This window comes from Onychostruthus taczanowskii, unplaced genomic scaffold, assembly GCF_017590055.1.
Source record: "Onychostruthus taczanowskii isolate IOZ18803 unplaced genomic scaffold, ASM1759005v1 scaffold67, whole genome shotgun sequence".
NCBI classification, from domain to species: Eukaryota; Metazoa; Chordata; class Aves; order Passeriformes; family Passeridae; genus Onychostruthus; species Onychostruthus taczanowskii.
In genome coordinates, this window is record NW_024504455.1 from 192,977 (window position 1) to 215,776 (window position 22,800).

Genomic DNA, 22,800 nt, shown 5'->3' on the forward strand with positions numbered 1-22,800 from the left:
CTGATTCTTCATCACCCTCCTCCGCCGACTCCACAGAAAATGGAGCTTTTCTCTCCAAGTGCAGATGTATTTCCTGGTGAGCTGTGAGGGACACCTGCAGTGATAACCCTCTCCACTGTTCTCTGCTAGATGTAAACTCCTTCCAGCAAACCACAAAGTGGATCGATGACGTCAGAACGGAACGGGGCAGCGATGTCATCATCATGCTGGTGGGAAATAAAACAGATCTAGCAGATAAGAGGTATGGGGCAATCACCCAGCTTTCAAATCCTGCTTTCCTTACTCTGCTGCTCTTTGCTCTTATTTTAAAGAGTATATTGTAATGTGTATTTTTTTTTTGGAGATGGCTGTGACTAGAGAAATCTCAATTTTAAACCTCTTTCTTTTGGCTAAGCCAAATTTCCCTCACGGTGCTGTGAATGAGTTGAAAAATCATCAGCAGCTTGTACAGATATCAGGAGAGAAGGGATTGTTGAGCACAGCCCACGCCAGTGAATGAATAAACTGGTTACAAATATTTATTTAATAATGTTCTGCTTAATGAGTGGAACACATATCCAGAGAAAAATTGGAGAAAATTCCTCCCATATGAGGTGGTTACACTTGGACCTTTGTTAAAATCGTTTGGTTTGGATGATTATTTTGGGACTGTGATTGCTAATTGCTCAGACATAAAAGCACAGCTCCCTGGGCAGGGATTTGGGGGTGAACACTTGGCTTTTCTGCTGGAATGCTGAGTTCTGCTTGGGTGTGCCATGGAAATGAAGTGGTGATACCTGTCAGCAGCTGTACATTCCATGCAGGAAAAAAAAAAACAACTTTAAGTGCTTTCAGATAAAACACTTAAAGGCTTTTTTAAAGTGTACTAAATCTTCATTATTAAGGTATTTGTCCAGGTTTGGGTTTTATGAGGTTTTTTTTTCCCCTCTAACTCTGTGTTTTCTTCCTCAGACAAGTGTCCATTGAGGAAGGAGAAAGGAAAGCCAAAGAGTTGAATGTAATGTTCATTGAAACTAGTGCAAAAGCAGGATACAATGTAAAACAGGTGAGTGGCTGCTGGTAACACACCCTCCTTGTGGGAGGAGCAGTTCCCTGGATCTTGGGAAGCCTTGGCAGAGGAGGCCAGTGGGAATTGTAGTCCACACACAGCATGCAGCACCTCAGAGCTGAATTGTTGGCTGGGGTTCAGAAGGATCTCTGGCCTTGCATCACATGATTTGGGATTTCCTCCTTCCCCTTAAATAACAGGAGTTATGGAAGAAGCTTTGTGTGAACAGAATCACACCTTCCTGGGTTTTTGTTAATCCAGATTTGCTGTTAGGACTGAGAGTGAGGCACAAAGCTGGGGAAGCACAGGTCTGAGGACTGTTTGTGATTCTGCTTCAGTGAATGAATCAAACCAGTGAAGGAGGAGCATGGTGGCTTAAAATGCTTCCAGTGCACAGGGAGACAGAGCAACTGCTGTTCCCACTCTGTTGGAAGGCACTGGAAGTGCCAGCAAATGTTCCTGGACAGCCAGAGCTATTTATTTCTAGAAGATGATGAGTTGCTTGTGAATTGGGGAAAGCAGTGAAAGGTCTTTTGAACTGATGGGGCTGCAGGAAAATGAGGGTTTATGTCCTGAGATGAGCTGTGGCTCTTTGGATTCAGACCTGGAGAAGACATAGATTCATGGGTGTCTCCACAGAGCAAACACACCAGTGTGGAATGCTGTGTTCAGCTCCTTGTCCCCCAGGAACAGAAGGACGTGGAGCTGCAGGAGAGAGCCCAGAGGAGGCCCCAGAGCTGCTCCAGGGCTGGAGCCAGGCTGGGAGAGCTGGGGGTGCTCACCTGGAGAGGAGAAGGCTCCAGGGAGAGCTCAGAGCCCTGGCAGGGCCTGAAGGGGCTCCAGGAGAGCTGGAGAGGGACAGGGGATGGAGGGACAGGACACAGGGAATGGCTTCAAATTGACAGAATAGGTTTAGGTTTGATATTAGGAAGGAATTCCTGGCTGTGAGGGTGGGCAGGCCCTGGCACAGGGTGCCCAGAGCAGCTGTGGCTGTCCCTGGATCCCTGGCAGTGCCCCAGGCCAGGCTGGACAGGGCTTGGAGCACCCTGGGACAGGGGAAGGTGTCCCTGTCCATGGCAGGGGTGGCACTGGATAATCTTTAAGGTCCCACCCAAACCATCAGGGATTCTGTGTGTGTGGATGGTATTCATGTATATCTTGTAATGTAGTTACCCAAATGGTTTCTGTGCAGAAGGGTACCAGGAGTAATAAAATAGGATTATAAACTACTCCATGTTCTAGACAGGGACTAAAGAGTCTGTTATTAAAATGTCCCTTGACTTTGCCTCTAAGTAGCAAAATGATTCCCTCTATAATGGGATAATTATAGCAGTGTTAACTCAGAGCTGTTTCACTGCATCACCCATCATGGATGTGTTGGCTTCCAGGGTCCCCCAATTATCCTGCCACAACAGAGGCTGCCTGGTAATTAAGGTTTGGATTCTGTGCTGCAATCCTTAATGAGTGCTTAGGCCTGGGGGTGTGCACTGAGAGCCATTGCCTCACTGAGAGGAGTGATGATGATGATGATGATGATGGTGATGATGAAGGAGCTCTACACTCCCTCTTTCCTTCAGGGAGTTTCTGTGCCCTGCCACATTTCCAGAGGTTCTGTAGCTAAGCCTGTGAGGGAGTTGTAGCTTTCAGGGCCAGCTGGAACCCTGAGGATTTGGTGGTGTGCACAGACATGAGTGGATATTCAAAAATAATTAAAAATGGATTTTTCTTATAGGTCTTGATCAGTGTGTTGCAGGTGTGGACTGGGATTCTCAAGGATTGCAAAGCTATTCTCTATTCCAGAATATTTGTAACTCTCATTTTTTATTAGTTTAATAAGCAGTTGTTTAAGCAATTACCAAAGGATAAGACCTTTAATACCACCACTTAAATAGTTCCCTGTTGCCTTGCAGCTTCTCTGCTAAATGGTGTGAATTTATTTTATAACTTAGCAATAAATTCTCTCCCAGTGAAATGGAAAAGTACAACTGCAGAATGGATCCCCTTCCCATAACCTGTGTGAAATCCTTAATAATTTGAATGCAAATTTGACCTTCCCATAATCGATAACTTCTCTCCACAATGTATTCTGATCCTGCAGAACAATCACTGTCTCAGTTAATCTTCACACTGAATTTCCATCCAGAAACAGCTGAATTTCTTGTCCTGCTCAGGGAGGGAATGGCTGTGACTCTTCCAGCTGCTCCTCCTCAGTGGGAATCCAGGGGACTTTTGTCCTCTGGTGCTGCTTTTAGCTTCTGGTTCATCCTTTTCTGCTGGAAGAGCTAAGAGGGAAGGGCACTGCCTCCAGCTCCCTGCAGCTGTGCTGCAGATCCAGAGGGCCTGGCTTTGTGCTGGGACCCCAGCAGGTGAGATGCTCTGTACATCCAACAGCAGCTATTCCAGTGCCAGGATCTTCTACCAGCAGAGGGGACCGTGCTGCTGCCAGGCTTTTCCTGCCATTCCCTGTGCCAGGAAAGGGGAGAGCTCTGAGGATGGCACCTCACTGCTGGCTGCAGTTGGATCTGTGACTGCAGAGCTGTTTGCAGTCCCCGAGGTCCTTCACACTTACTGTTCCTTCTGGCTTTGGGCAGGGAGTGTTGAAGGAAAAATGGGTGGATATTAGGGAATAAAAGCATTGGCAGTGTTATTGTGGGGTTAAACCAGTGGAGCAGAGGGGAGAAGACTGGCTTTTGGATCCTGCAAAGACTGATTGCCAGGGGAGCCTTAAGCTGGAGGAGAGAAGTAGATAACTTGCTCCTTTTAATGCACGGAGCTGTAGTCTCTGATTCATTCTGTCAGCCCTGAATAAGCTTTAAAAGACTTTGCCATTCCTGCTCTGTCTCGGCACTCCGTATTTCAGGGAATCTTATTGTTAGTCCCTGGATTTCGTGCCCAGAATATGTCAGGGTTCATTTTGCTGTCTTGTAGAAAGAGAGGGGAGGGAGGGCCCTTGAATTGCTCCCTCCAGCAGTACCTGGCACGCTCCACGCTGGCCCTGGAAGAGCCAGGGATGAATGTGGTCCTTGGCAGAAGAACTTTCTCACGGCAGCAGCTCTCTGAGCACAGCCCCTCTGTGACCCTGTTCTCACAGAGCTGGGCTCTTTCTCCTCTCTTCTGATTCTTACCCATCTGATGGGCAAGAATTACCCTCAGAGTACGCAGAGAATGAGAATTAGGGAGAGATTTTTGTTTGCCTTGCGTTGGGGAACAGGTTTCTTGCCTGGCTCTTCCATCTGGACAGTGATCCTCCCGTCCTTTCCATATTGCTGCTGCAGTGTGGCTGAAAACTGGTTTGTGCCTGCAGTCCTTTGTGACCCTGATCTGTTGGGATTTATTGGCTGGAGTAGCAGGAAAGGCACAGTTTGGCAAATGACTTGAAACTGATGGTGAGAGATGAGGCTTCTTTCCAGAGTTTCTCTCAGGGAGCAGATTGCAGAGTTGAGCGCTGAAGGAGAGTTTGTGTGGCTTTTAGTCTTTCAGCTGCTGCTTTTAGCTCCTGCCTTGGAAAAAAAGTCCTGGATGCTCATCAATACTTGTGTTTTTATACCCACACAAACATTTAAACATGTACATGTGTGTACAGACACACACTGGCTCGGGGCTGACAGCACTGGGAAGCTCAGAGGGCCCTGTGGGAAGGCTGCTTTCCAACCATCAGGAAGTTTCCCTAATTGGATTTATTCACATATGCTGGGGCTGATAAGCAGAAGGTTAATAAGAAATAACGTTGATTTTTCTTAGTTGCCAAATTCCTATTTTTAGTCCGATAATTTAGGGGAGAAATACTGCTAAAAGCATCATTTTATTCCTGGTCTTAATGTAAAGAAAGGATTACTGTATTTTAAATAGCCTTTCTGTCAGCAGTGTGGTTTAAATGCAGGAATTCCAGTTGGTTCCATCAGCTGAGGATTTTTTTAAGACTCCTCACCCTTCCTCTCTCTGGGCATTCCTGCCGTTGGTTTAGGTAGAGTTTAACATCTGGAATTTTGTTACTTCCTGGTTGGCTTATGAGGATTTCCCTGAGGTTTTCAGGGAGGCTGGAAGGTCCAGGTTAATGGCAGAGGTCCAGAGAAACACAGAGGGAGGCATGTTAAGCTTTTTTCCTTGGGAATTGTTTGCTGAAATTAGGGAGTTACATCTAGTCCTGACTTCTCAGACCCATCCTTGGCTCAGATTCCAGTGTGTGCCAGATTCCTGCCAAGAAAGATCCCAGACAGACCTGGGGGCTTGCTCGTGCTGAGCTTGGAAGGGGCTGTAAAGCCAACAAAGTTGTCTTAGGATGGTGGGAGCATCTTTGGGACCGTGGGAGCCCGAGTGAGGAAAGCCCTTGGGCAGGGACCCGCGGGGCTGGTCGGGTACCCACATCCCTGATGATGTAAACAGGCTGGCAGTGCCTTGGCTGGGTTTTCTGTGGAAAGTGGGTCACTGGGAATAAGTGGTTTAGCTTTGTGTCATTTGAGGAGAGGCAGGACAGTGTGGAAGACGCCAGGCCTGACGTCAGACCCGCAGGATCCGGGACTCCCGCGCGCCGCCGGGGATGCACGGGGAACACGTGATGGAGGGAGAGCATCCTGGGCAGGGGGACAGGCAGCTGAATTCAGGGCACTTCTCCTGCATTATCTGAGGGCCCAGGAGAAGCCGTGTGGTGGGAATTACCAGTCTGAACCTCAGGGGCAGAGGTAGGAAGTGCAGGAGAGGGAATCGGTCCCGGTCCATCTCGCCTCCTTCAAGTGGAATGAAACCGTGAGGAAGGTTGGGAACTCAGACCTTGCTGGGAAACTGGAGGTGGTGTTCAAGTGAGAGGCTTTGGATGCCTTTGTTCTGTGCTTTATGCCCTGAATGTGGGCATAGGAAAACCACAGAGTGGGCACCAAATGATGAGGATTAGGTTTGGCAGCATTCCTTTGTCTGTTCCGTAGGAGCCTGAGCCAGAGATAGGTGAGGCTTGGGAGATACATCCCATTTTTTGACACTCTTCCACGTGGCTGATGCAGTGACAGGCTCCTGGATGATGTGTATGCCTTCATTAGCATGCCCATGCTCCTCTGAAGTCCTCTGGGGAGGTGTGAAAACTTAATTCCCACCTGCCCTGGGGAGGTTGTTGGGGTCTGTGGACATCCATGGCAGGTGTGGGGTGAAATGCTGGATGCCACCCATCCTGTTTGCAGAGAAGGTGCAGGAGGTTTGCTGCAGCTCTCTGATCTCCACTAACAAGAGCTGTGCTTTGCCCTTTTCTAGGAATAAAGGTTATATTTGGTGTCAGGATTTTGGGGCTGAGCAGTGTAAATAGTGCTGGGGGATGTGTTGAATCATTGTTTGAACTGCCTCAGCCGAGGGGAGCTGTTGTTTTCATCTGTTCCCTGTGTGGTTCTTTGCAGCTTTTCCGACGTGTGGCAGCTGCCTTGCCTGGGATGGAAAGCACACAAGACAAAAGTAGAGAAGACAGTATCCTTTCTGTGCCTGTGCCAGGCGTTACCCTGCACCAGGAAAATCCTCTGCAGCCCTCGCTCAGCTCCTGGACATCCCAAAAAGAGGGGGAATAGGGGCAAGTAACCTTCGAGCTGAGGAAGGAGGATTGCTGGGCTGGAAGGCTGGGAGCAGGGGTGCTGAGGGTGGAGGCAGCAGGGGAAGGAGTGGTGTTCCAGAAGGATTCTTTTCTTGATGTTTAAACGTGTGGAAAGTGGAAAAAAATGGCTGCAAAGAGGTCTGAACAAAAACCCCTGTGGTTCTTGCAGATCTGACTGACAGAATCCAAAACCAGACTGTCCTGGAAGGGACCTCTGAAGCTCCTTCTCTGATCCTCTTGCTCAAAGCAAAGCTGACTCCCAAACTGAGCCAGTTTCTCCAGGTCACATTCAGGGAAACTTGGGAAATCTCCAAGGATGGAGATCCCATAACCTCCCAGGGCAGTCTGGGACCCCAGGCAGCATCTCTGTGGTGGGAGGGGGAAGACTCAACTGATGGGGTCAGCCTCAGCCAAGGAAAAGCAGATGGCATGAGGGGTGGAAAAGGCTTGAAAAGCATTATGGCTACGCTGGAATCACTGACCTGGCCAGGTGGGTGTGCTTGGAATAGCAGCTTTTCCAGAGTTGTTGGTTTTATGTGCAGCAGGGATCATAGAGCTGGTAAATAGAGGAGAAATTGTGCCTTGGAGGAAGGAGGTCCCAGAGCTGTGGAGCCTGGCACTGAAATTCCATCAGAGCATCTGATGCATGGGCAAAATAAGGGTTTGGAAAGCTGGGGATTGCAGCTGCTGAGGCACAGGCTTCGTGGCAGGGATTTGAGTGATCAGAAATACTTCACTGTGCAGGTCCCCAAAAGGTTAATGAGCAACAATTTTTATTAATGAGGGGGGGTAGAGTGCACAGGCAGGGGCTGTGCAGGGAGTTTGATCACAGTCTCTAAATGGGAGAGCATTTAGGGCACTGGGAATTGGGCTTCCTGCAGCCTGCAGATAGCAGGGATGGATGGGATCCTCTCTCCCAGGCAGCTGCATTAGGATTAACGGGGGCACTTCTGCAAAACATGGAGGGTTCAAGGATCTTGACCCGTTCATGCTCTGAGATGAAGCTGGCAAGGCTCATGTCAAGCATCTCCAACTTAAACACACTTTAACCTTTAAATCAGCCAAGTGGACCAAACACTGGAGATGAATTGCCTGTCTTTTGTTTCCATTTCCATGTTTATTTTCTCCAAACCTCTTTAAAAAGCAGCTTCAACCCCCTAAAGAAATAAGTTGGAAGTACCAGCTGTGTGATCTCTTTGCCTCTGTGTTCTGTGATAAGGGGAACGCTGGAGACTTGTGGTGAACAGCTCTGAGCTGGGGATTAGCATCCAAAGCTCCTCCTGGGAAAGGCTCCGAGAGGCTGTAGCTGGAGGGCATCCGCTGGGAATTGGAGCGCTGCTGCAGAGGGAGTCGCTTATCACAGGCTGCTCTGCAGTGACCTTGTGGGACATCAGCTGTCACTGCAGGGGCAGTTCAGGCTGGTGGCAGGGCTGTGCTGGCTGCTGGGGAGAGCAGAGAGGTTTAACTGAGCAAGGGTTGGCGAGGAGCTCTGGGGGTGGGCAGCGTGCAGTGGTGCCCACAAGTGATGCAGCCCCCATTCCCAGAGGGATTTAAAGCCACGTGGATGTGGCACTTGGGGACTTGGTGGCCGTGGCAGTGCAGGGAGAGCAGGTGGATTTGAAGATCTCAGAGGGCTTTTCCAACCTGAATGATTCTGTGGTTCTGCAGAAGCGGTGATTAGACCTTGCAGTGGATCCGTGCATCTTGAATTCCCACAGCAAGAGATCAGTGGGATTGCTGGGAAGAGCAGACTGGTTAGAGACAAACATTGGGGTCTGACATCGTTTCTGCTGCAAATTTCATGTGCCAGACTTTTGGTTTGGAGCTGGTCATTCCAGGTATTTCAGCAGGAAGCGCTGAAAATGCCATTCAAAATCCCACTCTTAGTAGGGAAACCGAGTTGGAGATCTGTTTGCCTTAACTTCCTCCTTCCAGTGATTGACATAAAACTGGAAAAGCCTCAAGAGCAGCCTGTCAGTGAAGGAGGCTGTTCCTGCTAATACCATGTGGCTTCCACCTTTCTCCAGAACATCACTGCTTTCCCTCCCTGTCCTCTTCATTGACTGCAGTGTGAATATTGGCTTGAACCTTCCCCTTTCCGTAATAACGTATCGCAGTTCATCATCGCTGGCTGTCTCGTGGAGATGATCTTTAGCTTCACAAGCACACCCCACACACACACACACACACACCAACAAAATGTCAGTGTCTTCATTATTTATAAGAAAAAAAAAAAAAAAGCCAAAATATTCCACCGTATTCTAGGTATAACTTTAAAAAAAAACAAAAGCAAAAAAAAAAAAAAAAAAAAAAAAAATTCAAACACAAAAAAAAAAATAGGTACAATTTCTTAATATTTGTTCCTTTTTTAATATGTTATGATATTGCACTTTGAAATGATGGCAACTGAGTAAGTTTGGAATTGGACCTAGACGAGATGTATGTGCAGAAGAGGGCTTGCAAATCTGACCCACTGGAATTTCTCTCAGAAACTGGGAATGCGTAGACAGCAGGCGGAATCACGGGGGGAGGCGGCAGATGCCGAGGGTTGAAGGCTTATCCTTGATAATTAAACACAAATTAACCCCAAGCTCTTAATTGCGAGCCAGCCTGGCCTTAGCAGGGGTCGGACACCACCGGCTCCTGGAGCTGGGAATTCTCACCGAGGCAGCGGGGACACGTTTCCAAGGAAGCATTACTGGGAAATACGGACGGGCTCTTTGGGATGAGTGGCTTCTGGAGGATTTGGGGGGGAAGGAAAGGGTGGATGTGCATTAGCAAAACACTTGCAGGAAACAGGGAAATAATGTTTGGAGTGCAAAATGAGTTTTCGGAGCTTTTTTTTTTTTTTTTTTTGGTCCTTTTTAAGTAGAACACCAATGAAGTGAATTATTACTGCCCAAGAGATGGGAACTTAACAGTTCAGCTGTTTGGAAGAGAAAGCATTTTGCTTCTTTGCTTTTTTTAGGGGAAATATTGAAATCAGGACTGGCACTAAAACCTGCCAAAGCCGATTGAAACCTTGGAAATTTGGGAGAAAGAGGGAAGAGCAGCTGGCTGCCCCAGCAGAGGGGGAACGGCCCCCGCTTTTCCAGAGCGTGGGCATAGGTCGGTGGGGAAGGGTGTTTACTTTGATCCTACAAAATCCTAGTTGAGGCATCTTAGATGGAAAGGGAGGGACTTGAGTAGGATGGAAACCAACTTCTGATTATGCAGATTTATGCCTTTATTTTTTAGCTCTTTTTTTTTTTTTATTATGTTCAGTCTTCCAAGTTGGTTTAGTTTGGTTCTCTAGAGCTGTATAGTTTGGTTAAATAATTAGTAGCTTAGTTTTCTATGGAATTAGGCTCACAATTAACCCTTGTTTTTTCTTTGATATTTATTTCTCGGCTTTCATTTTTTTTTTTTTTTACTCTTTTCAGTGCTGATTTTGTTGTTTTCCTTTGGCTGAGGAATCTGTGTAGAGCTTTGCTGATGTTGCGAGATGTAGCTACCCGAGAAACACGGAATGAAACACACTAGAAGTGCACCCTTTTAATCTTTACTAGTCATTGTGAAGTTGCTGTGTAAGTTAATAAACACAATTGTAAATACATTGTTTGCTGGGCGACTCTGGCCGAGTTACAGTGCAGGAAGGAATTCTCGAGTCTGTGTTGCGATTGCGAATTAAATGGACAATTGCAAGGGAATATTCAGGCTCCTCCTTGGTTCTCTTCTGCCCCTCTCTCTACCATCTAAAATAACCACCTGGGGGAGAGGAAGGGAATCATCCTCACCACCACTTTCCCCAGGAAGCGGGCATAAAAGAGTTGGAATTCTTCATTCCTGAGGTGAAGGCCAGGCTCATGCCCTGCCCTGGGTTTCTAGCAACTCTGCACAACAATAACTTAAAGGCAGAACGAGATGTAAAAGTGCTTTTCTAATGCAATATTAAAGGCGAATTTTTTTGACGTGGCATGTCTTGAAATAAACATCAATGATATGTGACAAAGGATCATTCTTTATTTAAAAGAAACTCTCTGGGGGAAGGAAACCTGGCTGCTTTTCCTTTGTTGTACTGTTCTTAACCGTGCTGAAATGCTTCATCCTGCTGCTTCTTCCTTTGCTTTGGTTTGCTTTTTTCTCCTTTGGTTCTCCGTGCAGCTTCTGTTGGTCCTCATTTGGCTGTTCCCCACAAGCACATCCTTTTTTTTTTTTTTTTTCTTGCTTCTGATAGAACCAGCCCCCTCTGCTTCCCACAGTCCCAAGCTTTAAGCACTGGATTTAAGGAGCTGGCTTAGCCCGTACGGGCTGTGATGGACCAGCAGCCTGGACGCTTTTCCTGGAAGGCCTGAGAGCAGGTTTGTCCAGAACTCGCTGGAAACAGAGGTCTGGAGAGCAGCATTCCCACAGCTCCGTGCTCAGCACGGCCAGGGGGCTGCAGGAGCACAGCCAGGTACGTTCAGTGCATGTCCTTGCTGATAGCCTGTGCTTAACAGGGCTCACTCCTCTCCTCGTCCCAGCTCTCCAGAGAAAGCACACTTCCAAGGTGAGCACAGGAGCAACGTGGTCTTCATATCAATTTTTTTTTTGTTTGTTTGTTTTGTTGGGGTTTTTATTTTGCACCATCCGTCTGTCAGGTTTTAGGTTTTCGTTTTCTTTTACTCCGTGGGCGTGGCCAGTGGAGCCGTGGGAACAGATGTTCTTAATGCTGATTTTTGTGCGATTTTCTGAGTGAAGGTCTCGGCTCTGTTTCTTTTCTCCTCCCTGCTCTGGCTTGCTCGTTGTACAGTTCCATCACGCAGCTGTTCCATGCCTCACGTTTTGTCTTGATAAAAGTAGTTGAAGAAATTGTGTAAGGGGAAAAAAAAAAAAAAGGTTCCTTTTCTTCATGTTGGAATGTCACTGGTACCTCAGCTCTGTTTGATAATATGAACCAACGACAACAAGAGAACAAATCCTTAGTGCTTGAACTAAATAAATACCTGTCTCATTGGAAAGCTCTGGGTCTCTTCTCTCAGCACGGGCAGCGGGGGGGCTGAGGAGCTGCAGGAGCCTTCTGTGGGGGCAGGAGGAGTTTTGGGGGGCTCTGTGGCACGGGGAAGGTGCCGCAGGGCTGTGTTTGCTGTCGCTGCGGTGTCTCTGCCATTGTTTCCAGCGCCCCAGGAGCCGTGCCGGGGACGGAGCCCGGCCTCTGCCGGCTGAGCTGTGCCTTTCTGCTCCCTTCCCGCTCCTTGCATCCAGCTGCTGCCTCCGCTCCCTTCCCAAAGGCACCTTGTGCGGCCTCACCACTGCCTCAGCTCCCTGGGACACGGGTGCAGCGAGCCCAGCTTCCCTGGGAGGATCCTTCTCGAGCCTCCTTCTTGCTTCTTGGAGACCTGCAGGGCCGGGGAGGTGAGTAACACATGCTCTTTGGTGAGTTACCCTCTGCTGTCCTGAAGGAGTGGATCCTGCAATCACAGCATGCTTGGGTTGGAAGGGACCTTAGAGGCCACCCAGTGCCCCCCCAGTGCCAAGGGCAGGGACACCTTGCCCTAGCCCAGGTTGCTCCAAGCCCCATCCAGCAGAGACGGGGAATTACCTGGATTTGGTGTGTGCCCAAACCTCAGTCTCTCGGTCGAGCTCTTCACTGTTACAAGGACCACGAATAAATGGGTCGTGAAACTGGGATGTAGTGCTGGAATTAGGGGTATGGGAACAGTTGTGTGGTGGGGACGAGTTCCTGGAGGAGGTTTTTGTCACTGGGGGAGCTTCTGTTCCTTGTAGCCGGCCCCTCCAGGTGCTGCCCTGGGTGGGAGCCTGTGCAAACCCCCCCTTCACCTCCTCGATCCCTCCTGGCTGCTGCCGTGGGTAGCCTTGGTGCTCTCACCTCCCACTGGTGTCCCAGTTCCCAGCTTCCCTCGGGTGAAGGGGGTCTGGATCGAGCTGCAGGGATTCCCTGCCGTGGAGCAGGGATTGGGTGGGGGGCACCCCCAGCTCCGGAGGGTGCTCCTGGCCACTCACTCGTGGCTGCACTGGGTCGAGCTCCCTCTCCCAGCCCGGCTCCAAAATCCAGGAGGGAGTATCTGGAGGGTGCTGATGGCTTCTTTGCTCGCTGCTGGGATCAGCCCCGATTTTTCCAGGCTGGAGGAGCCACAGCATCCACCTGGCAGCATCTGCAGAGCTGCTGCGGCAGCCGAGCCGGCCCCTCGCTGCAGTTCTGCTTCCAGCTCCCGAATCCTCGGCAAACCAAAGCGCAAGGGCTCTCCCTACCTGCTGCAGCGGCACCTTTTGCCATGCTGGGCATGTCCCAGCTCCGAAGGAAGATAAATGGGGCGGGCAGGCTGCGGCACAGGCGCTCCCGCAGTCGGGGAGGCAGCTGCAAACACCCGGACCTCGGAGCAGCCTCTCCCTCCCGTCTGCGCTGCCTCCTCCTCTGCTGCTCTCCCTCTGCCTTTCCAGGCTTGCTGGGCTTGGGCTTTCACCAGTGGAATTGTTTTTTTCATCAGTTTAAGGGATTTTTCACCACCGATTTTATTTCCCCCCCCTCTTTAACCATTCTCCCCTTCCCCACCCTGGTCCGAGCGCCTGGTGAAGTCAAACACGGATTTTTAGAAAATATTTAGGATCCTCTTGTAGGAGCAGAATGAGCTGACTGCCCAGATGGATGCTGGAAAAGCTGGGCTTGGGCGTGTCAGGAATTAAACTCCTGTGGAATGGCAGCTCTGCCCTTCCCGGGAGGATGAGGGGTAGGGAAGGGCTGCAGGCAGCTGGGTGATGATGCTCCTGCTGCCCCACAGCTCTGCCCTGCTGGTGCTGTTCCCAAATCGAATTTTCCAGGCTTGCCACCTGTTTCTGAGGGTTTGGATATAAATTAGAGCCATTTTGAGTGCTCGCTGTCGGCCACCCGGAGAGCACGTCTGGAACGAGGATGTTATTAAAGGCTTGATTAAAGTTATTGCTAATTAAAGCACTGAAGTGTCTCTCCCACAGCCAGTGGCTCCTCGGGTACAGGGCAGGGAAGGGAGAAAATGGGATTTATCCATGCTGCCAGCACTGGTGGTTTGGCACTGACCTTTCCTGCATTTATCCCAGCTTGGGAAGGGGGGCTGTATGGAAACTGGAGGTTTGACCCTGACATTTCCTGAGCTGCTTCATTTCCAGAGAAGTGGGTTTGGATCCCAGCGAGGGTCAGGTGGCCCCCAGCTGACTCCTGTGCCATGGGATATTGTGGGATTCATTTTCCAGGCAGTTTGTGGGCATGATGGGCTCTAATGGCTCCTTACTGCGGGTCCCTTTTTTTTCTGAGGGGATTTGGGGTTGTTCTGAGCTTTGGAGCTTCAGCAGCTCTCCCTGCTGGGAGAGAGGAGTGCTGCGAGCCTGGCTGGGGAGCTGGGAATGGAGCAGGTCAGCCCTGATCCCTGTCCCTCAGCACTCCTTGTCCCTCTGCTCCTACCCAGCGCCACTCTCAGGCACCACAAGCTCCTGGGAAGCCCCTCCTGAGTGCAGCAGACCAAGCCAGGAGCTTTTGTGGGCTGTGGATCTATGGTTTGTGCTTCCAAAATGATGTATATCATATTTAATTGCTCCTTCATTTAGCTCCCTAGTGCAGGGCCTGCCTGCCACCAGCAGTGTGAAGAGCCCGGGAATTGCTGCTGGAGGCTGCTCCAGCACTGTCCTTGCCTGGATTGCTCCATATCCCTGGATCTCTGGGAGACCAGCACAGCAGGAGAGAAGCAGGAACAGTTCCAGGATGTCCAGGTACTGCAGGGATGAGGAGCATGGGTGTCTGAGCTCGGGAAAAGGAGCTTTTGCAGGTCAGCAGCTGGACGTGGCACGGGAAGGACAGACAGTTTCTAGGTCATGTTGCTATTGGTAACAAGTTTCCAGATCTTTCCCTGTGTGTCTCTCCTGGGATTATACACCAGGTGAACCATAAAATGGATATTGGATTGGTAAATTAGATATTGGAGTAAAATTCTTCCCTGTGAGGGTGGTGAGGCACTGGCACAGGTTGCCCAGAAAATCTTCCCACTATCCCATCCATCCCTGCCCTCTGGCAGTGGGAGCCATTCCCTGTGTCCTGTCCCTCCATGCCTTGTCCCCAGTCCCTCTCCAGCTCTCCTGGAGCTCCTTCAGGCCCTGCAAGGGCTCTGAGCTCTCCCTGGAGCCTTCTCCTCTCCAGGTGAGCACCCCCAGCTCTCCCAGCCTGGCTCCAGCCCTGCAGCAGCTCCGGGGCCTCCTCTGGGCTCTCTCCAGCAGCTCCAGGTGCTGCTGCTGTGTCCCCAGGGCTGGGGTCTCACCTGGGCTCAGGGGTACAGGAGCAGAATCCCCTCCCCACCCTGGGGGATCAGCCTGGCACACGGGGATTTTGGGGTGCCAGCACGCAGCTGGGACGTGTCACAGGCTGGAGATGGGGACAGTGGTGTCACAGGAGCTGTGTCACTCCCGTGCCCCCCCCGCAGCAGGAGTGGCCGTGGGGGCTGCACCAGTGGCCCGGGAGTGGCAGTGCCACGGGGTGAGCGAGCACTGCAGGGTCACGGGCACGAGGATGAGGATGCAGTGGGTGCGTGGGGCTGGATCCTTCCCTTCTCCGCTCTGGGCTTGGTGCTGAATTAACGGGGGCACGGAGGGGCCGAGTCCCTGCCTTAGGGGCTGGCAGCCGGGCGTGGCTCTGCCTTGCACATCAAACAGAGCCCGGGGCTGTGTTCGGCCACCTCGAGGCCCGAGCGGGGCTGGCCGTGACCCTGTGCTGGGCCTCATCCCATCAATCCCTGATGCAGAGGAAGGAGCTGCTCTGCCAGCACAAATGGTGCTTCTCTTGCACAGGAGCAGGATTTTGGGGGCAGCTTTGTCCCACTCCAATGCTGGAGGTGTCACCCCAGAGCTCCTGGCTGGAAAGGCAGGGAAGCAGAGGGGAGCTGGTGACACCCCTGGGCAGCTCTCCAGGGGGACACAATCCCTCCCACCCCCGGAGGTGGCTGAGACTGAGCATTCCCTCCTCATCCTCACTCACCCGCAGGCCAGGGCTGGTTTTTCACTGCCTTTATTAGACTTCAAAGAGGTTTCTTGTATTTTTTCCCCTTTCTGGGAGCAGGTGCACAGCAGGAGGGAGGCAGGGAGTGCAGGAGAGGATGAGGATGGTGTGTTGGGATATCCCAATCCCCTGATGGGCACAGGGATGAACTGACCCGGGGCTCTAAAGGCAGGAGCAGGCTGGGGTGCTGGTGTCACTGGTGGTTTTCTATCCAGCTGTGGGATTGTAATTCCTAAATTCAATGTCAGTCGTGGTTCCAGGATACCATCCAGGCTCTAGGGGTGACACTGGGCAGTTCCTCACCTCCTCCATTGCCCAACCAAAACCCTGAGCTGCTGCTTGTCCCCTGGCCTGACCGTGTGTCCCCCCTCAATCCCAAATCCCTGCTGTGAAGATCCCGGCTTGGCTGCCAGAAAGGCTCCCTGGTCCCCATGGAGAGCTGCCCTTCTCCCCTTCCCAAAAATCACTGAAACTGAGGATGCTGTGTGTCCCTCCCACTCAGCTGGAGAGGTTGGGATATTCCCTGGGCTCTTCTCAGCCTCATTCCCAAGGGTTTTAACTCCAATTCCTGAGGGTTTTGCACCATTTCCCCAACTTGGCCAGGCCCAGGGGACCGGTGCATGTTGGAAAGGGGTGGAAATCCTGAAAAGGTTTTCATCCTCCTTAGTCTCTTACCCACCTCTTGAGCATCCCTGTGGTGCCCTCTGGTGCCTCTCCCAAACAAAGCCCATAAAAAGCCTCTGCGTTGTGGGGTTCACCCAGCCAAAAAAAGATCCAGCCACTTCCCCCCAAACTTAAATAAGCCCCCCTTCTCCCAAACCCGGAATTTCTGCAGCCAGCTCCCTGTGGAGATTTGGGATGGGGAAGCTCTGCCGACAGCCCTGGCAGCTCCCCGGGCCCTCTGCCGATGGGAATCGGGTGCTGTGGGGTTCTGGAGTGGGATTTGGGGGGCTCTGAAGCACGTGGGGGTTACTTAATGCACAAACTGGGGCTGGGAGCAGGCCGTGTGTCCCGGGGAGGCTGCGGGGCGCTCGGGGCAGGTTCCAAGGCAGGGCTGGGGAGCAAAGGGAGGCCGTGGCCCAGCCTGGAGGCCACTAAAACCAGCAGGGCATCCACATGAAGGAGCCCAGGGCGGCGCCGGTGGCGGCCCCGGCCAGCAGCCCCAGCGCCATCTGGTCCCCGGAGACGCGGTAGGGATCCTCGCGCACGATGACGTGGGTGACGCCGGGAGCTGCCGGGGAAAACGGGCTGTCGGCAGGGGGATGGCCTTGGCCACCCACCCCCCCCCGGGGCCACCGGGCCACCCACCTCCGTACTGGTGGCCGTAGTGGCCGGAGCTGATGTAGGCGGCCTGGTGGGAGTCCAGGGGCACCGTCTGGTAGTAGTCGTCGTCGTAGGGGTCGTACACATGCACCTGCGAGGGCGAGGCTGGGGTCAGGCTGCCCTGGGGGGACAGGGCCCTTGGGGGGGATCCCAGCGGGACCAAGGGCTGGGGACAGCCTGTGCTCAGGCCACGCTGACTCTGCCCCTTCCTTGTCACTGTAACAGTGTCCCTGCCGCCTTAACAGTGTCCCTGCCACCTTAACAGAGTCCCTGCCACCTTGACAGCGTCCCTGCCACCTTGACAGTGTCCCTGCTACCTTAACAGCGTCCCTGCTACCTTAACAGTGTCCCTGCCGCCTTAACAGTGTCCCTGTTACCTTAACAGTGTCCCTGACACCTTAACGGTGTCCCTGCCACCTTAACTCTGCTCCCATTCCCTTCACCTGTTCCTGTCACCTCAACTGTGCCCCTGTCACCTTAACTGTGTCCCTATAACCTTAACATTGTCCTTGTCATTTTACCCATGTCTCTGTCGTCTTAGCTGTGTCCCTGTCACCTCAACTCTGCTCCTACTGCCTCTAAGTGTCCCTGTCACCTTAACTGTGTGTCCTTGTCACCTTAACTGCATCCCACCCCAGCAACTCTGCCCCCTTAGTGGTGCTCCTGTCACCTCAACAGTGTCCTTACCTGTGTCCCCATAACCCCGTGTCCCTGCCACCTTAACTTTCCCCCTGTCACCCTCCACCAGTGCACAGGGTCCCCTTGGCTCTGTCACCTGCCATCAGTGGTGGCATCCAGCCCCTCCCCACCTTCTTCCCTGTGCCCTGAGACTGCACTGTGGCTGTTGGGGAGCCCCCCCCAAGCTCAGGGTTGGGGTAACCTCTCCCTGCCCAGATCCTGAATCCCAAATCCCCTGCAGGACGGTGTCCCTGCTCAGGGGACAAAGCCTCACCGGGGTGGATTTAGCCTCCAGCACGGCCATCTTCCAAGCACTGCAAACAGAACAGAGGTACTCAGTTTTGGTGGGAATTGTCCCCTTCCTCCCCGTGGGGACCCGGATGTGGCACTATTCTTTAATTCACTGTTAAAGGAGTGCTGGGCCAACAGCTGGGATTGGGAATGTGCTGGGAGGTACCTGACACCACAGGGATGGGCACAGGGCAGTCCCTGGGAATGACCCTGGCTAAAACAAGGGCAGGCAGGAAAACTACACCTAAATTTGCAGGGAAGAGCACGTAATGGATGAATTTCCATTCAGCTGAGGTCAAGCTCAGCTGATGAAGTTCTGCTTGGCCACAGCATGTTTCCCTCCATCCAAGTTCAGCTGAACGTTTGCCACTGCTAATTTTTAAAATTCTTATTTCAAAAAAATCAATTTTTATAATGTTTTAAAATTTAATTTATATTTTTTTTAGAAATAAATAGAAGTGGAACAGTGCTAAAAAGGGCAGTTTGTCTCAAGGCAGTGAGGGCTTCACGTTCACTGTCTTTTTATTTCCAAATAATGATGGAAACCCTTCTCCTCAGTCAGGCCAAGAGAGGATTTCTTATCCACGAGGAAAGTCCCCCATCAGGAGATGGACTGCTCAAAACCAGCTGCTTTTGGCCTCGGATTATTCAGTGAGAGCCCCAAATCTCCTTCTGCACCTTCGACCCTGCAAGTGTGTTTGAGAACAGGGGCTGGGGGCAGCTTTAGCCGAGGGTGGGATGTGGTGGGAGCAGGACAGGGCTCTCCTGCAGCCCGGGCCCTTTCCAGGCTGGGATGATTGGCATGGAAAAGTCGCTTACACGGCGTCGTCCTCGCTCTCGGCACACAGCGTGGTCTTGGAGCCGTCCCGCAGCACCACGGTCAGCAGGCAGTCCCGGCTCCTCCCCTCGGGCGGCTGCACGTCTGCCGAGGGAAGGGATGGGGTGGGATCCAGCCTCAGCCAAGGAGATGTCCCACAGACCCTCCCCAGGCTCCACATTCCTCCTGGCACGAGAGGCTGGTGGGTTTCGTTTTGGCTGGATGCAGTCAGGCTCTCTCACAGGTTAAAAGCCAGCACAAGGAATGAGCTGATGGGCAGAAACCTCCACCCCCATGGCAGAAAGAACATGGAAGGGCAGCAAACTGCCGAAAATCTGCTCGAGGCTGCCTTTGCTTTGAACTTTGCGGAGCGCACCCAAATTTTGTAGGAAGGGGAGATGCTCATTGCTGGAGTGGGATCGTGAGCTCCAGCAAGAGCAAAATCTTAAATCCCTGAGGCTCATGTGTCTTCCCCGTTCTGAAGCTCGGCAGGACCACAAAGCTGTGGGATTGTGCTCCCACGGCCGCTGCCAGCCCGAGAAAGGCGCTTTGTGCGGCGGCGTGGGCTGCGGGGCCCCGCCAAGCTGCTGCTTTGTTCCCTTGTTTGTGCGAGACGTGAGCGATGAGTCAGGGCCGTGGGATCCTGTTTGTTACAAGCACAAACCAGGAGGAGAGAGAGTTCCTCCTTCCTCCCTTGCTCCTTCCTTCCCTCCTTCCCCGGGAAAAGCAATGGCAGAGACCATCCAGCGTCTCCCGGCTGGGAGCGAGGAGGGGTGAACGGGGCAGCCTGGGGCTATTAATGGGTTCTTTTGGGGGTCTGCAGGATGTGCACAGGTGGAGCCTCGTGGGATGGGGTTTGGGAATGCAGGGCTCGGGAGCAGGGGCTGGGCTCACCTTTGCACTCGCGGCCGATCCGCACGTCCCGGCAGCTGTACTTGATGTGGATCCGGCCGTCCATGTCCCGCTGCGTCTCGTCGTGGTAGTAAACCAGGCTGCCATCCAGGTAGAGCACGAACCAGTTCCTCTTCCAGCGGCGCAGGATGGAGCCTGGTGGGACAGGGAGAAGGTGCAGGAGCCCGGTGGGACGCGGCCAGCGCGCTCACAGCCTCATCCCCCAAACTTGGATCCCTCCTGCGATTCCCTCCGTCCCACAGGACACCTGTGCCTGGCACGAGCACGCGGGGCAGCGTGAGCAGGTGGCTGTCAGTGGGAAAAGGCTGCCAAAAAAGCCATCAGGCCGTTGGGTGCTGCCCTGCCGAGGCGCGGGAGCGGGTCCAGCCCCGGACACGGAGCCGCGTGTGTTTTCATGGCAGGCAGCCCCTCTCTCCGCTGACGTAAATCCGCCAGCGGCTGAGCCACAATCTCCCTGCTGCCGTGGATTACCCGCCCAGGTTGGGGCTCCGTGCGTCCCCCACACCCCACCTCTTCCCTGCAACCCTCTCCAGGTGTTTTTGGGGGGGCTCCCAACCCGGAAAGCTCAAGGGTGGCACTTACTCTGGCGCCAAAGCCAACCGCTCTTCACCAGCGCCATGGCTGCCGTGGGCTTGGCCGGATCTGCCGGGATGGGAACAATAACGGGGTTAAAAGAGCAGCTCCTGCCTCGCCCCCGGCCCTGCCCATGGCTCCCACCTCCCCACGGCCTCCGGGGATGGGGATTCACCCTTGCTGCTCCTGGTATTTCTGGGGGGATGAGCTCAGCGCCCGGGTTAATCGGGGGATTTCGTCATCTGGGAAGCGAAGGAGGCACTCGGGCCACCTTTCCTCCTGCCTTTAATCTCATTGGGATTTAGGGATTATCGGCCCGTGGAGGTAAGTGCAGAAATCCGGGCCGTGTATGAAAACAGGCAGTGCCTCCCCACAGCCCCAGTAACTTTCCATGCTAAGCGACACCTACACTTGTTTATTTTCCCTGCCTGGATGGAAATTAGTCCTTAATAAGGCCATGAAGTCATCGCTCCCCAGGTCCCCGAGCAGAGCCAGCACCCCAGGGACAGGCAGGAGCAGTTCCCCAGCCATATCCCCAACACCCACCAGGAATCCCAGCTCGCAGTGACGGCAACTCAGATCTCCCACCGGCTCTGGGGGCACGGCAAGGCACAAACACCCCGCAGCACCTCTGTGCCTGCGTTACCGAGTGCCCGAACCCCCGAGCATCCAGCTCCCCGTGGGCTTTGCAGCCCTGCTCCCATCCCCGGGAAATCCCAGCCCGTGGATACCCCCATCCCCTGCGCCGCTCACAACCCCCGCTCCCCACATCTGCTGCCCGCACCCCTGACATCCCCCCAAATTTCGCTCCGCACCCAAATTTCGCGGCAGCGCGGTTCGTGCCCGCTGTGAGAAGCGTCCGCCCCGCCGTGTCCGTGCCCGCCGCCCCGGCCCCGCAGCCGCCCCGCGCGTCCCTCACCGGGCGGAGGCGGCGGTGCCGCTGCGGGACGCGCCGCGCTCCGCTCCCGCCGCCCGGCTCCGCCGCCCGCGCGGCTCGCCGGGAGCTGTAGTCCGGCACCGCGTCCCCGAGCGCTGCCCGCCGGGAAAACCCCGCTTTCCCGACATTTAGCCCCAAAAAAAAGCCCTGGGCACGGGGAGCGACGCCTGGGGTTTTCCTGAGAATGGCGCTGAGGAGGTGTTTCATGCCGGAATAAACCGGGGAAACTCAAGTTTTACGCACCGAAGTACTCGTCTGAAATAAATTTCCGACCCTCTGGGTCAAAATCAAGGCGTGTCCTGGCTTCTGCTGGAATTAGAACCGTCCCGGGCTCTGGGACATGAGGTTGGATTATTTGGGAAGTCAAGACACAAGTCAGGTGACAGCTGAGGCTGTTAATAAAAACATTTAATAAAAGATGTTTATTGAGCACATGGCAGCACTGTATTTATATATATATATATACTTTCTTGATCTACAAATTTCTTATCTCTTTCAAACTACATAAAACCATTTACCAGCATTTCATTTCAACCTTGAAATTTAAGATCTTTTTCTGCTATCAGAACACATTCTCTCTCGTTCTTCTGTCCATCAGCTGATCCTTTACTGACTCAGTGTGTGATTCTTGAAACCTTTCTGACAACTTGCAGTACCTGATCCAGTTGTTTTTCTAACCTGCTTTGTATGTGAGAGCAATCTTGGCTTGTTGCATATATCCAAATAATTATTTTTCTACACACACACGCATATATATATATATATATTTTTTTTTTTTTTTCTATTCCAGCAGGTTTTTCATTGTGAAGCCCTTTCCCCTCCTCTCCCTCCAGCGCTGGCGTTAATTCTTTTTTTAGAAGGAATTAAATTAATCCAGCAGCCTGCTGGATGATCCCAAAGGAGTTAAATGGGAATCACCCCCTCAGCCAGCCCTCACTCACAGCCTTGTGCGTCCCCTGTGCTGGCTGCGGGGCTGCAGAACATCCTGGTGCTGCTGAGTATTCCCAAAATCAGGGAAATCGTTGGGAAATCCGGCTGGGCTAGAGACTTTGTCCTGCCATGAGTCCGGAAAAAAGTTCCCTTAGGAAGGGGTTTGGGCTGAAATCTGGATTTATCCTGATTTATCCAGTGGATTGGGCTGCCTCTCCATACAGATATTAATTGGAATTAATGGGTGTCAAAACTTTTCCAGTGTTGTTTTCCTCTTCGGAAGGAAACGGTGCCGGTTTGGGATTTGGGGGGCTTGGTCCATTATTTTCTTTTTTGTAAACTAGGGTGGGGTTTTTTTTAATGTTAAATAGGATAAATTTGAGGCATGCTGGGTGGATGTGGTGACCCAAAGAGCCAGGAAATTATCTCCAGCCAGCGAAAGGAGAGGATGCCATGTGGGAATACACTCTCAGAAGAGCCAGATCCTGGATTTCCCCCCCCCATTTTCCATAGGAGTTGGGGGTTGTTTAATAAAATCCATGAACTTCCATGCCTCTGGTTTGTTTTCCCTCCAGCAGTGGCTCGTTCCTGCTGGGGATCTCCCCCATCCCAGCGGCAGCCTTGCGTTTCAGGAATTTCCAGAACTCTTGCCACCTCCCAGGAAATCCCTGCCTTCCACAGGGGGTCTCCCCAGATTCCAGGAGACGGCAGCTCTGGGGGTTCGGAGCTG

General features: G+C 52.6%; 2 protein-coding genes across 3 annotated transcripts in view; one reads left to right on the top strand and one right to left on the bottom strand.

Annotated features, from left to right (window-relative positions):
• RAB6A (RAB6A, member RAS oncogene family) overlaps positions 1 to 10,601 on the top strand; it is a 41,260-nt gene extending 30,659 nt beyond the window's left edge. For both annotated transcript variants that reach the window (XM_041420876.1, XM_041420877.1), the window contains exons 5-8: positions 130 to 241; positions 952 to 1,045; positions 6,427 to 6,493; positions 8,550 to 10,601. In XM_041420876.1, the coding sequence (XP_041276810.1) occupies positions 130 to 241; positions 952 to 1,045; positions 6,427 to 6,493; positions 8,550 to 8,614 (338 nt within the window). In that variant the 3' untranslated portion in view covers positions 8,615 to 10,601. The remainder of the gene's footprint in view (positions 1 to 129; positions 242 to 951; positions 1,046 to 6,426; positions 6,494 to 8,549) is intronic.
• A 5,001-nt stretch (positions 10,602 to 15,602) lies between these two features.
• Positions 15,603 to 21,181, bottom strand: PLEKHB1 (pleckstrin homology domain containing B1). The gene is made up of 7 exons (XM_041420879.1): positions 21,019 to 21,181; positions 20,213 to 20,272; positions 19,613 to 19,765; positions 18,721 to 18,823; positions 17,885 to 17,924; positions 16,918 to 17,023; positions 15,603 to 16,840 (listed from the first exon to the last, which is right to left on the bottom strand). Exons 2-7 carry the CDS (start codon positions 20,247 to 20,249, stop codon positions 16,704 to 16,706), a joined length of 576 nt encoding a protein of 191 aa, XP_041276813.1. The 5' UTR covers positions 20,250 to 20,272; positions 21,019 to 21,181; the 3' UTR covers positions 15,603 to 16,703.
• Between the last annotated feature and the right edge of the window lie 1,619 nt (positions 21,182 to 22,800).